Source organism: Terrapene carolina, unplaced genomic scaffold, assembly GCF_002925995.2.
Source record: "Terrapene carolina triunguis isolate 2854851 unplaced genomic scaffold, T_m_triunguis-2.0 Scaffold66, whole genome shotgun sequence".
In the NCBI taxonomy this organism is placed as follows: Eukaryota; Metazoa; Chordata; order Testudines; family Emydidae; genus Terrapene; species Terrapene triunguis.
In genome coordinates, this window is record NW_020664417.1 from 15883603 (window position 1) to 15898477 (window position 14875).

Here is a 14875-nt window from a genome sequence, read left to right on the forward strand (position 1 = left end):
AAAAAAAAAAAAAAAAAAAAAAAAAAAAAAAAAAACGAATGGGACAAGCACTATCTCCAGCTCATTTTCTTGCAAGTATTCTCAATACTCAGTACCAGGGTCAAACCTTAACTGATGAAGAAGAGGACATCCAGCAATCATCCCTCCATAATGTCAACTATAATAAACTTCAGAGCTAAGGGTGAACCATTCAAGAAATATGTTTGCTGATTATGTTTTAAAGAAAGTCACACCAATGAACTGGTGGAAGTCACTTAAACACTTGGATTCAGAGATTAAAAGTGAGATTATCACTTCAACAAACAGCAGTAGCTTCTTATGCTGGAGTAGAAAGAATATTTTCTTCCTTTGGACTAATTCATTCCAAATTGAGAAATCATTTGGGACCTGAAAAAGCAGGAAAGCTTGTTTTTCTTTTCTAGATTATGAACAAACAGGAAAATGAAGGTGAAAACGACTGAGTTAGTTGCAGAAGCCATTATTTTAAGTTTCTCATGTTGACCTGGTTGACCTAGTCAATTTAAATTTAAATATTTAAAAAAAAATTAACTATTTTAGTTAAACAATTTTAACAGAAATAAACCTTTTTTTAAAAAAAATGTTTTACTAAGTTCAAATGCTTGTTTTGTTAAAATATTATGTTTGCTGTTGAAGAAAAAAATCCAGAATACATAATGTAATTGTTTTAGTTAACAATTGTCTGGTGATGTTCTCCTCCTAATACAGCATGGCAAGAAAATCCTCCAAATAGTAATGATTAACCTGTTGAATTGGAGATATTTATGAAGTCATTGGGAAGTGAACTATCTGCTTCAATTACCTTTGATAAATGAAATAACCAAACAATCACTCATTTTCTGATATAGCTGTAAAACTTATTTTGAAAACTTTTCAGATTAATCACTTTTAAAATGTATAGTGTGTACCTTCTAAAAATGAAAGCTATATCTATCTCTGAGTTGTGAAGAATATGTATTAAGGTTATAACAACCAATAAGAATGCACTTTTAATGTAGAAATCCATGATTAAATCGAGTCTTCCTGACTAGTGATTTAAATCAATTTGATTCAAGTCAAATCCACCCTGGTTGGAAGGTGTCTAGTTACTGAGGCAGGGGACTGCAGGAAAAGAAGAAGGATTGGGGGGGCCTGGCTGAGATAGCTGAAAACTGCCCTGGAAACCTGGATTCTATCCTTACCTCTGCCAGAGTTCCTATGTAATGCTAAGCAAATCACTTGCACACAATTATTGACCGTATCAGAAATGTTTAGTTTGTGTTATTTTCTGGATGCCCAACTTGAAACTTAGGGGTCTGATTTGCAGAAGTGCTGTGTGCTTACAGCTGAGGCTGTAGTAAATGAGAGCTGTACTTGAATAGGAATTGCACTATCACGTTAAGTACTCGGGGGGAGGGGGGGGGGAAATCAGGTCCTTGGCAGCTCAACATGGGCACCCAAAGTCTGTGGATACTTCTGGCTTTAATCTGCGTGCCTCAAATCCCCATCTATAAAACCAGGGATAATGGCACCCCCCACCTCACAAGTTTTGAGAAGGTGAATTAATGTTTGAGGAATAAGTACAATAGACTTATTAAGAGAGGAAAGCCCATAAGCCAAATTCATAGCAGGATTTGAATAGTGAGCAGTAAATATGATCTAGGGACATTACTGAACCACCAACTGGTTCGGTTTCTATTAATCTCTGAAACTGTCTATAACCAGACCACAAATAAGGATTTGGGAAAGTTCAAGTTGGAAGGCAACTTGGGTGAAAGTGATCATGAAATAGTAAGAAAAGCAGTAAGTGAGCAGCAGCAGAAGAGCTGACCTCAAAAAAAGCAGACTAACAAATTCAAAGAGAACTGGTAGGTAAGATCCCATAGGAAGAACATTTAAAGGAAAAGAATTCAGGAGGGCATGCAGTTTCTCAGCAAAACAATATTAAAAAGGCACAAACCACAGCAAACTATCCCAATGCAAAGGTAAGATAGAAAGAATAGCAGAGGCCAATATGGGTGCATAGGGGTGTTTTGTTTTGTTTTTAAACTGACCAGAAAAATCAAAAAAAGAATCCTATGAAAAAAGTGGAAACGGACAAATTGCTGACCGTAAGTACAAAAGAACAGCACAATCATGTCGCGACGAAATCAGAAACTCTAAGGCACAGAATGAGTTACATCTAGTAAGAGACAAAAAGGCAATAAAGAGATTCTAATACATTTGGAGTAAGAGAAAGACAAAGGAGAGTGTTGATCCATTATTAGCAGGGAAGAAGGGCTAACGGAGGACACCAAAGAGGCTGAGGTGTTTTAATTAGTGTTTTGCTTCACTAAAAGGTTGTGATCAGATGCTTAACAATTAATAAGAGCAACAATGGGGAAGGAACACAAGCCAGAATAGGGAAAGAACAGGTTAAAGAATATTTAAGACAAGTTATATGCACTCAAGTCAGAAGGGCCTGATGAAATTCACCCTAGGGTACGTAAGGAACTAGCTGAAGCAATCACTGAACCATTAGCAATTATCTTCGAGAACTCTTGGAGGACAGGTAAAGTCCCAGAGGACTGGAGAAGGGCAAACATAGAACCTATCTTTAAAAAGGAACAGAGCACCTGGGGAATTACAGACCTGTCCGCTTAATTTTGATGCCTCAGAATATACTGGAACAAATTAAACAAATTGTAAGCACCTAGAGGATAATAGGGTGATATGTAATAGCCAACATGGATTTGTCAAAAACATCATGCCAAACCAACCTAATTTTCTTCTTTAACAGTGTAATTTCCCTACTGGATAGGGGAAAAAGCTGCAGACGCGATACATCTTGACAGTCCCTCATGACAGCCTCATAACCAAACTAGGAAAACTTGGTGTAAACAAAATTACTATAAAGTGGGTGCAAAAGGGGAAGTATTCCAGGCTGTATTAACAGGAATGTCACCTGTAAGACAAGGGAGGTAACTGTTCTGCTCTACTTGGCACTGGTGAGGATTCATCTGGAGTAATATGTCCAGTTTTGAGCATCATACTTTGAGAAAGATGTGGACAAATTGGAGGGAGAAAGAGAGACAGACACCCCTTCCCTCCCCCCCCAGGAGTGTGGAAAAAGGAAAATATGTAGAAACATGACCTATGAAGAAAAGACTAAATATACCCATTTTTTTAAACCTGGGTAAAAAAGATGGGGGGGGGGGGGGGGGGGGGGGGAAAGAGACCAGATAGCAATCTTCAAATGTGTTAAGGGCTATTGTGAAGAGGACGATGATTAATTGTTCTCCATGTCCATTGAGGGCAGGATAAGCTGATTCCTTCTTCATCTGCAGCAAGGGAAGATTTTGATTAAATAGTAGAAAAATTTTCTAACTATAATGCTAGTTAGGCACTAGAACAGGTAATTTAAGGAGGTTGTGGAATCCCCATTATTAAAGGTTTTTGTTCCCCATTTTGAAGCTTCCTAGGTAGGGTTACCATTCGTCCGGATTCTCCCGGACATGTCCGGCTTTTTTTGAGTTAAAAATAGCATCCGGGGGGAATTTGTAAATGTCCGGACTTCCCCCTCAATGCAGAGCGCGCGCGGTTGACAGGGCAGCCGGCCGGATCCTGCCACTCGCACGGGGCTCTGGCAGCCAGAGCCCCTCCTCCGCTTCCCCCTCCTCTCCCCTGCAGCTTGAAATCACTCCCCTCCTCTCTCTCCTTCCCTCCCCCTCCCTGCATTTGCAGCAGTCTGGAGCTCCTCCCCCTGCTCACCCCCCCCCGCTGCCCAGTGCACCGCTCCGCAGCACTCTGAGTGGCACGGTAAGGGGGCCAGGGGGTCGGAGAAGGGGCAGGGAGGTTCTGGAGGGGGCAGTCAAGAGACAGGGAGCAGGGTTGGGAGTTTGGGTGGTGGGGGGGGGGTCTGTCTGGGGGTGTGGATAAGGTTTTGGGCAGTCAGGGAACAGGTAGGGTCCCAGGAGGGAGCAGTCAGGGGACAAGGAGCGGGGAGGCTTAGATAAGGGGTGGAGTCCTAGGGGGCAGTTAGTGGCAGGGGTCCCAGGAGGGGGCAGTCAGGGGACAAGGAGCAGGGGGGGGTTGGGGATTCTGAGGGGGGCAGTCAGGGGGTGGGAAGTGGGAGGGAGTGGATGGGGCAGGGCAGGATGGGGCTCCCCCCCAGTGTCCTCTTTTTTGATTGCGGAAATATGGTAACCCTATTCCTGGGAAGATTGTGAGGCACCTTGCTACCACCTATCCTTAGCATGAAGGAGCCTAATATGTGCCTGCTGAGGGCCAGCACCCCAAACTCTTCAACCACAGGGAACACAAGTACTCCACTCCAGAGCTACACAAGCCCCACTTGCTCTCTACAGGTTAGTGATAGGCACACTCCAATCCCCAAGTATCCCCCAGGTCCACTGCTTCCAAAGTAGCAGCTTACCATTTTCCCTTCAGTTGACAACTCTGTTTATGTGTATAGGGAAAACAAGTTTAACTAAGTAGAGATTTCAAAGACAACAAATAGAAATTCTGGAAACAAATGGTTATACAAAATAAAATCATAACATACATTCTAGAACCTAGACTTAACTAGTTACTGTTTTACAGAATTGCTCCATGTTTTTCAGCCAGGTATGCTGTGATCCGTTCCCCCCTGAAACACACACACACACACACACACACACACACACACACACACACACAGCTTGTCTCCTCCCTTTGCACCATAGTATACCCCAAAAATCCATTGTCTTTAGTTGTAAACAGGACGCCCACTGCTGTATTATCTCCCCACAGATCTCCTTTTATGCGAGTTCACAATTTTTTCATTAGCACTAGGCTCCATAAGACAAATGTATAGTGTGTCTCACAACGTAAAATGACTAGCCAGAGAGTTTACTGCCCCTGCCTGCTGCCTGATGACTTGTGTCAAGGCTGATTCCCCACTCTGGCACTTCAAATGCAGAAGGTGTGGGCCTGCAAGGATTTTAAAAATTAATACTGGCCACTCCAGGCTGGTATTAAACTCCAAAGGTCACAGCTTCTCTCTGACCTTGGACGGGTAGATGCTGCCACTGCTCAAGTGCAACCTTCCCTCCTTTTGAGAGCCCAGGAAGGAACACTTGGGAATTCCTTCCTGTGGGGTACCCTCAAGTCCTTTCACACACCCCCTTCCCAGGAAGGGCTGAGAAAAAGAAAAAAAGGGGGAGATCAGCTGTTGCCACCAGCTAATTAAACAACATGCACAAGAGTCTTGGGGACATAAAAATCCAATCAGGGTCTTAAAAAACGGTAAATTTTATTAAACCCAAAAAGAAAGGAAATAGATTTCGAACTAAGGCTTTTTGCTAGATCTTAAGAGAACAATTACAAAATTTAAGCATCAAGATAGCTCTCTCGAGTTCAGCTTAAAGGTTACAAGCCAAACAAGAGCATCTGGGGTTAGCACAGAGAAGTCTACAAGCCAATAAGAAATAAAAGAAATAACCCTAATCACATCTTCCTAGACATTCCCTGATTACTTACATATCCAGAGAGCAACAACAGACAAAGGGAAGTCCCCCCCACCCCCAATTTTAAAAGTTCTAGCCCTCCCCATTGGCTCTTTTGGTCAGGTGCCCACTCCCTTTCTTTTACTTGGGGGACTTTAACCCTATACAGGTAAAGCAAGCAGAGAATAGCCACCAAGAGGGACTTTATAGCTAACTGGCTGGGTGTCCATAAAAGGGAGCTCCCTCCCCCCTTCATTTATCACAACCTGTTTTAAGTTATATACCTTATGAACACAGTTTTAATTATAGATAAATTACTCCTTAAATATCATCCAAACATATTGGTTGACAATCATTGCAAAATGTAAGTTACTGGCTCTTATTAGAGACCTTGCCTGCCAAACTATTATATAGATACCGGAGACAGGGGATCTCTGTAAACCCTTATGTACCCCTTATGCCCACTACCAGCTGGCATCAAGGGGTCCCTGGATCACACCGATGTAGGTACTTATAGACTATGATCAAGTCATCCTTAATCCTCCTCTTTCTCACACTAAACAGAGTGAGCTCCTTGAGTCTATCACTATAAGACATTTTCAAACCCTTTAATCAGTCTCATGCCTCTTCTCTGAACTCCTCCCAATTGATCAACATCCTTCTTGAGCTGCAGACATCAGAACTGGACACAGTATTCCAGTAGCAGTCACACAAGTGCCAAATATTTTGCCCCTACTCCATGTTCCCATTTAAACGTCTATAAATCACATTACCCTTTTCACCACAGCATTGCACACAAGTTCAGCTGATTATCCACTATTCAGAAGTCCTTTTCAAACTCACTGCTTCCCATAATGAAAGACACTCCCTCCCCCCCAATCCTATAAGGATGGCCTATATTCTTTGTTCCTTGAGGAATGACTAATATTTGGCCATATTAAAATGCACATTGTTAGCTTGTGCCCAGCTTACCAAATGATCCAGATCACTGTAACAGTAGCCTGTCCTCTTCGCTATTTACCATTGCTCAATCCTTGGGTCATCTCCAAAATTTTTCAGTGGTTTTATATTCTCACTGACAAAAGTGTTAAATACCATAGGGCCAAGAACCAGTCCCTGTGGGACCCCACTAGAAACACCTGTTAAATAACGCCTCCCCATTTACAACTACCTATTGAGACCTCTCATGGGTGACCTCTGTAACATTAAACTTCAGTCACCTAAAGGATCAGTCCTCTGTTTTTTCGTAACTGTTGCTCAGGAGTAGGGCAGTACAATTGTTTTCTGCACAACCTCATAAAGGTTGTCTACCACCTTTTTAGTTTTCCAGTGGAGGTCTCACCACATTGGTCTTCCTTAGAGTAATTATTTTTTCTACTAGTTGAAGCAAGTTAGTTCTGTAGTTCACAGAGCTTCCATCTTCAATTCTTCTTTGAAAAGATGGTATTTAGCCCAGGTCCTTACTTTGTCCACAGCCAAGAAACCACTTCTACAAGTCTATTTCTCTCCCTTATTTTTGTCTTAAATCTAGACATCTTTAAGAACATAGGTTAATGCTTTGGGCAAGTGATAATACACTTTAAGGCTATATGAAGATTGAAGAAAGTCAGATCTTATTCTTTCTTCATGGGAATCTTTAAAACAAGCATTTTTTAAAAAACGTCTCAGTAGATCGAACCAAATATGCCAAGTTAGCAAAGCTCCCAATAAAATCCTCAAAGCCTTAGGTTGCATACGATAGAGCTTTGTTCAATAATATTTGCAATTCCTTCAAACGCTACAAGAGTGATATTCCTTCCTCAGCTGAGAAGTCTTGGGTTCTTTTAGTTTCATTTGATATAAATGAAGCAAGCAAATAAAATTAAGGTTATAAAAAAAAATTTGAGAACTTTATTTTTAAACTCGTATTTGATATTTCTTCCCTTCCTGGGAATTTATTCTTCTTGCTAATTCCCATAAGTAGCATCCAGACCAGCACATGCCCAGGTATGAGAAACAGAAGATTTCTTGCAATTTCTCATAACTGAGGATATCCACTGGTCTGCAGATTCTCCACATACACCTCTACCCCGACATAACGCGACCCAATATAATGCGAATTCGGATATAACGCGATAAAGCAGTGCTCCGGGGGGCTGCGCATTCCGGTGGATCAAAGCAAGTTCGATATAATGCGGTTTCACCTATAATGCGGTAAGATTTTTTGGCTCCCGAGGACAGCGTTATATCAAGGTAGAGGTGTATATAATATAGAATTAAGACTTCCATAATCTATAAAGGTATTATGTTTTATGTAGTTTCAGTTTTGGAAGTCATTTCCTGTGGAGAGAGACTGTAGTACTACCAGAGAGAGGAAAAATTCTACAGCCTACACTGCCTCCACTAAGGTGGCATGAGCAGGAATAAATCATGAGTATCATCCAGACCCTCTTTATTACAAGAAATAAAAAAGTTACAGATAAGGAAATTGTTTCAAGACAACTTCAAAAGTAGGATTTCATAAAAGGAGGAGAAAAGACGGTTGTGAGGCACCACCTCAGACTATTCCAGTCCAGATCCACAAAGATCTCCTTTTTCTGTTGAAGGTAAAGAGACCGTGAGGGAAAAGTGATGTTATTTTTACCACTCTGAGATTTCCTGCCCACTCTTCTCTTTTTAGGAGTGGAGATTTAGGAGATGGGAGAAGAAAAAAAAGTGAAGAGGAATTTCAAAAACATCCTCATAACTCTACTTAAGGATAGAGACTGCTCTGGGTGGCAATAGCTCCTAATGTTATCATATAATCATTGATGACCCAACCAATAGAAGAAAGAGGTCTTCAATAGTATCCAGGGATTAAGATACAATGGCAAAGAAACTGGTCTGATCTGGGTAATATAAACTTGTTTAACCACTTTACAAAAGTACAAAGTTTGTTCTGTAAAGCCTCCAAGACATTACAGTGCTTGCCTTCTGCATCCCAGGTATCAACAACCCCTGTATGCTAGTCATTAATGGGGGTTCTTCTGAGAAGAGATTAACAGTAATCTCCTATACCCATCTTTTACCTCAAGTCCCCATATGTCATCTGTGGGAGGTATGGTGGGAAGAAGAGTTCCATTTATGGCTTCTCATAATTGTTTATGAGATGTGACTGTTCTTTTTTAGATGTCTTTTGGAGGAGGGGGTTTTGCAGCTGTATACAATATATGTGGATTGCGGTAGCCCCCCAAGATGTATTAAACGAAAACACTGAGGAAGAGTCTCTAACACAAAGAACGTACATTTATAAATCTGTGGAGCAGTCTTGGATTTTCTAGGAGATTTAACCTGCATTTCTGTATTCCATTCAACCACAGTGCAGTGACAAGTCTGATGCTAGAAGAACTTGAAATTATGATTTTCTTTGTAATTTCTATAGGTAAGGGCTATCCATCTGCCCTAAAGATTAAATCTTGTGGAGAAAAAGGTGATACAGGCAAGGCCTAAATCGGCCAGAAAACCAGGGGGAAGCTTCTAAGAGAGCAGTGGCAGAACTTTCATTCAAGACAATGTTCTGGTTGACAATTCTGTTCCAGCTGACTCCAGAGTGGGAATGACACAATCCTATCACTGAGAATGATGGGAAATACTTTAGCCTTATACATTGTTCCAGTATGCTTTATAAGAATTAGTCATCACTGTAAACATAAAAAGATTTCCTCTAAGCAAATGAAAGGAGATATCCCCAATGCTAATCATACAGAAGCCAGTCCTTTCCACATGCAACAAGCTTAATGAATTGTTGCACATGCTACCTCTCTCCCCTGCAATTTGTTACTACGCTTATAGTCTCTTTTCCTAAGGTTATTATACAGCACACAACAGAATGTGTGGCACCTCACAGCAGAAGAAATGTAATCTCTACTGCAAGGAATTTACAAACTAGTGTCTGATATTAGCCAAAGGGAAAGGCAAGACAGCCAGGGAGAACCATAGGGAAAAGAGGAAGAACAGAGGCATCATCCATATGATTATGCAATTATCCAGCAAGGCTAGTGCACAACATAAGGAAGACAAAAAAACTACTCAGACAAATACAAAAATAGGTGACTTATTCAGCTAGTCTCTTGCAGGCATTGCAGAAGAACTGGATCCAGTTCAGGAAGAGCATTCCAGATCTAAGGGAGGGACATAGAAGCAACTGAGTTTTGACACAGTGGTGGAATACTAAGGAATGGGGCATCAGAGTTAATATCTTTGATGGAATACTAAGAGACAGGGCATCAGAGTTAGTATCTTTGGTGGAATGAAGTGAACGGGGTAATGTAATAAGAGACAAGTCTGGATAAGAAGAAAGAGGCAGAGTTATGCAGGGCCTTGAAGATTAGTGCAAGAAGTTCAAACTTACTGTGAGGGATAAGGAAAGTCAGCGGAGAGATTCAGAGAAGGGATATTCATTGAATAAAGTTTGATGGGAAAATATACTTGATGTTTTCTATAACAAGCAAGCTCTAATTCTGGACTTCCCAATGATATCAAGTTGAAAATACAGTTGCAAAGACAAAGAAATTAAAATAAAACCCAAAATGTAAAGCCAAAACTATTTTAGCATCAGGTCACCCCAAATTACCGATGTTCATTAGATACATGTAAAAGAATGTTATACTGATGGCCAGTTGCCAAGAAAACACTTTCTAGAAGTTCTTTTAAGGGGAAAAGGAAAGTTAGTACAGGTGGTGGCTTTGCTTGGAAAGGAAAAGTGATAGGTTCTTTCAAGTAAACAGCAAGGAAGAGAGACGTTAGCTTTAAGGCTTAGCTGTCCCTCCCAAAGACTAAGCACATCATGCTGTGGATTTGACCAAAAAGAAGCTACCTGGGTGAAATCCTGGTCCATCGACTTCAATAAGGCCAGAATTTCATCCTTGACGTTTATTACTTTGACAGTAACCTGCTGTGTGGCAGCCATGCTGGAGAAAGAACAATTGGTGAGAAAGCTACCTTGAGCTAAGTCTGTAGCTTGTTAAGTTAGCTCTTGGGCATCAGAAAGTATATTTTTACTTTTGTTTGTAACCCATGCTACCTTCAATCTGTTATACCTAGAATCACTTAACCTTTGTTTTATTTTTACTATAATACAACTCTGTGCTGAGTTTGAATTGAAGTGATTGTTGGCTCCAGTTAAAGTAATAAGCTGTACTTGTGTCTTTTACAAGCAATGGACTTTAGTGCCCTGAGTATTCCAGGAGAGGGCTGGACTCTTCATGGCAGACAGTTTTGAGGAAATATAGGAGTTGGGATCATCCTCCAAGTAGTAATGAAGGCTGGTGGAGCTGTTGTGTTGTAGGCAGGCTGCTGGGGTCAGAGCACTGAATCAGGGCTCCACAGCGCACACACACTTAGGGAACCACATGCTTGTCTCTGGGCTGGTGGCATCTGAGCTCTGAGCCACAACAGAGTATTTAAGACACCCAGGATTACAGGACAGGAAGTGACAACCCCTTACTGGGCTGAACCCCAAAATATTACAGGAAAGCTTCCTCGGAGTAACTGTAACAAGAACAGATTTAGTGCGGCTAACAAGATTTTAAAGATATATTCTAGATGAATACCTATGTTTAAAGCTACCCACAAATGAAGGCAAGCACATGTTCAGAATCAAGAACCTATATCTGGCCCATGTAACACACTCCACAAATCCAGGGTCTACATTTTGACAAAGACCCATCACACTGTCCTTAAGGAGGGCGCATTCCAGGACAGTGCAACCCTCCTCCTCAGCCCCCTCCTTGCCCCAGGGATCTGACTGCAGCATATGCACAAGAGCAGCTAAAACCAGAGTCCGACTGACCCTACCCAACAGAAACCAGCCAGTTAGGTACAATTAGCTACAACTTCCCCTATAAGGCAGATAATTAGGAGACCTGGTTATTTTTATACCCGCCCTAGCTATAAAGCTCCTGCTGTCCATCCCCCGCCCCCATACGGGGCTAATTGCTGTTGTTCTCTCTGGCTGGTCCCACTAGGTCGCAGAGCAGCTCTAGGGAGAGGCGGGCAGGTGCTGCTGAGGAGGGCAGGGACCGCTGTGCCGGGGTAGTTTGAACGAAATCAGGTGTCAGCTTGGAGGTTAGAGCCACTACGCTGAAGGGAGGGGCCACAAGACTGAGCGCGCTCCCGAGGAACCCCGCCAGGCGCGTGTCCAGCAGGGAACGCGCAGCGCCCGCAGCTAACGCTTGGAATCCTCAAGCCACTGACATTCTAACGGTAAAATAACGGCCCCACCCACATGCCGAAGGGTCACCGGCAGGGTGGGAGAGGGTCGGCAGGAGAGCGGCCTCCACTCCCGACTGCCTCCGCGCAGCCCCTGCCTGAGGGCCGCCGCACTCCTATGCGCCTGCCTGCGGAACCCGGGCCTCCCACTGACGGTTGACCAAGGGAGCAGCTGCCCCAGCGCCGCCACTCGCCTGCAGAGTGCGAAGCGAGAGCCGGGCACAGCTCTACTCCGGTCCCACGCGGCGAAGCTCACAGCCCCAAGCCACTACACAGTGAACAGGACCGGAGGCAGCCCGCCTAGCGTAGATCAGAGATATTTAGCCGCGCCCGGGAAGATAATTACCAGTAAGATAGAAGGTCCCGTCTGCCTCTCTCCGGTAAAGCCAGGCAGCGTCTCACAGCGCATCACCCACATTCAACTGCGCATGCGTTGCTGCACTCCAAGGGATGCAGGCGATGAAGAGCAGGTGTTGCCGCGCAGCCCGAGCCAATCAGCGCTCGCTCGGAACAGATCAAGCGAATCACAACTCGGGACCATCCCGGCGCAACTCACTGGCTGCAGACTCCCTGTCCGATCCAATCACGGCTCAGTCCGCGGCGGTCAGCGCCCAGCACGTGCTGGCTAGGCCAATCACAATCACCCCCTAGGGGACTGATCGCGGCCCTGCGCAGGCAGCTCTAGCTGTTCAGCGCAGGCCGGTACATAACAACGGTACTGGGTCAGGCTAAAGGTCCAGCTAGCCCAGTATCCTGTCTACCGACAGTGGCCAATGCCAGGTGCCCTAGAGGGAGTGAACCTAACAGGTAATGATCAAATGATCTCTCTCCTGCCATCTATCTCCACCCTCTGACAAACAGAGGCTAGGGACACCATTCCTTACCTATCCTGGCTAATAGCCATTAATGGACTTAAGCTCCATGAATTTATCTAGTTCTCTTTTAAACCCTGTTATAGTCCTAGCCTTCACAACTGCCTCAGGCAAGGAGTTCCACAGGTTGACTGCGCTGTGTGGTGAAGAACTGCTCAGCCTACGGTGCCAGACCTAGCGGCCAGTCCCTGCACGGGAGTTGGGAAATGGTTACCAGTTTGCTGCCGCCCTGCTTCTTAGCCAGGGCAAGGAAGGGTCCCCGAACTCAGTCCCAGGGCTTGAAACACTTCACCCAGTACAAAGTGTCAGCACCTGCCATGGCTCCATAGTCAAGGCTGTTCCAATAACAGGGATTCAGCCTCCTATGCATGGAAAATACAACCTGTCCTCCCTACACTTACAGCATGTGCACTGGAGATTGGATTTCTGAAAATGTACTAGAAAATCCATTTGCCTCTGAGCTGCAGAAGAATTACAAACTGCTGGGTTCTTTGAGATCTTTAACATCTGGCAGTCTTTACAGTGTTCTGTTTGTAAGATCAATCTGAACAAACACAGACTTGTCTAACTTTCCATAGAGTTAAAATCAACTGAAATCTTATGGGCAGGTTATATTTGAAGGAAGAGGTTGTAATTAAACTAATATTAATGATTGTTGTATTTGATTGATGTGATCAAATAGATTACAAATAGGCTAAGGCAATTTAGAGGGAACATTGTGATATTATAAATAAAGCAAAACCACTCACCATCCTCTACAGCTAAGTTTTGTGCAACAACTTTATTGGTTATAATGAGAAAAGGTGGGTGACATATCTTTTCCTGGACCAGCTTCTGTTGGTGAAAGAGAGCTCTTTTGGTCTGGGAAAGATATTCAGAGCTAAATACAAAGTGGAACAGGTAAGGAATGAACATATGTTGCCCAAGACAATTCAAAGGGAAATGGACAGTAACAGGACAAAGGAGGATGAGTGGATTACAGACTGTGGTATTGAGCCATAAATCCAGCATCTTTATTAAATCCATGATTTTTGGTATCTAGTAGAGTTATCAATATAAGTTCTCAGGCTTCTCTTTTGATGGTGTTATGCAAGTTTCCTTTCAGAGCGAGGACAGAAACTTCAGATGTGGAGTGATGGTTTTATGAAAAGTGTTCACTCATAAGTGATTTTGTTTTTGTCTTACCATTTTTTCTGTGTGAGTTCATTTGAGAGCATAGCAAATGTCTCATTTCATCTACATAGTTGTTATTGGGGCATTTAACACACTGGATGACAAAAACCAGATGTGCTAATAGGCATGGATTTTGAAAGCTGTGTTGTCGGGGTTATAGCAGTGAAGTAATGTCTGCAGGTTTGCATCAGTTGTTCTGGCTGGGTCTGGTGCTGCTTTGAGTTGGTGTGTGGGGAGCTTCTGACAATGAGGCTGGGGAGCTGTTTGAAGACCAGAAGAGGGGGGGTTCAGGAAAGATTTCTTCCAGGATGTGGTTTCCATCGGTTGTACTTGTTTAATGATTCCTTATAGAGGTTCAAGTATGGGGTGATAGGTGACAACTACGGGCATCTGGTCAGAGGTCTTTTTTTTTTTTCTTTCTTGTATTGAAGCAGATTCTCTTGGTGTATTTAGGTAGCCCCTTACATGATGCAATCTACTTTCTGGTGGAGTGTCCTTGTTTGGTAGAGGTGGGTTTCAAGTGTGTTAAGGTGTGTATTCCGGACTTTCTCCTTGGAGTTTCTGTGGTATCTGAGGGCCTGGCACTTGCAGATAACCGATTTCTTGGTGTGTTTAAGGTGGTTACTGGATCTGTGAAGGTAACTGGTGATCTCTGAGTTTCTTGTATGTAGCTGTCATTGCTGAAGCTGATTATGGTGTTCAGGAAGTTGATGCTGGTGAGGGAGTGTTGCAATGACTCAACTGCATGAGAGACACGGGACATGTTTTCCAGAGTTCTCACTGGTAGGTTACTTGACCCACTATCACTGCTCTTTGAAGATTTCATAGCTATATACCGTCTTGGGCATGTTTGTCTATAAAACTTCTAATAAATGTTAAACTAAAAAGACATTTCTGGACCAAATTAAAGAAGAAAATTAAAATGGGGTTATGATTGAGGGTATCTTCCAATAACTTACTGTTAAAATTCACTGCAGAAGTGTTGAAATTGTAGCAATCTTCATGGAACTTGGAGGGAGGAGCAGAGTTTTCAGGAGGGAAGCTTCAGACTGTGTGCATATGGTTTGAATGATAGCTGCAGTTGTAGCAACTATGTAATAGTTCTTTTAATAAAGAGAGAGTTTAGTTTTAGAAACACAT

General features: G+C 43.0%; 1 protein-coding gene across 1 annotated transcript in view; it reads right to left on the reverse strand.

Moving 5' to 3' along the window:
- The window catches only part of CLGN (calmegin), a 67017-nt gene extending 54909 nt beyond the window's left edge, over positions 1-12108 (reverse strand). Inside the window, exon 1 of the mRNA XM_029910682.1 lies at positions 12037-12108. Coding sequence (XP_029766542.1) covers positions 12037-12108 — 72 coding nt within the window. The remainder of the gene's footprint in view (positions 1-12036) is intronic.
- Between the last annotated feature and the right edge of the window lie 2767 nt (positions 12109-14875).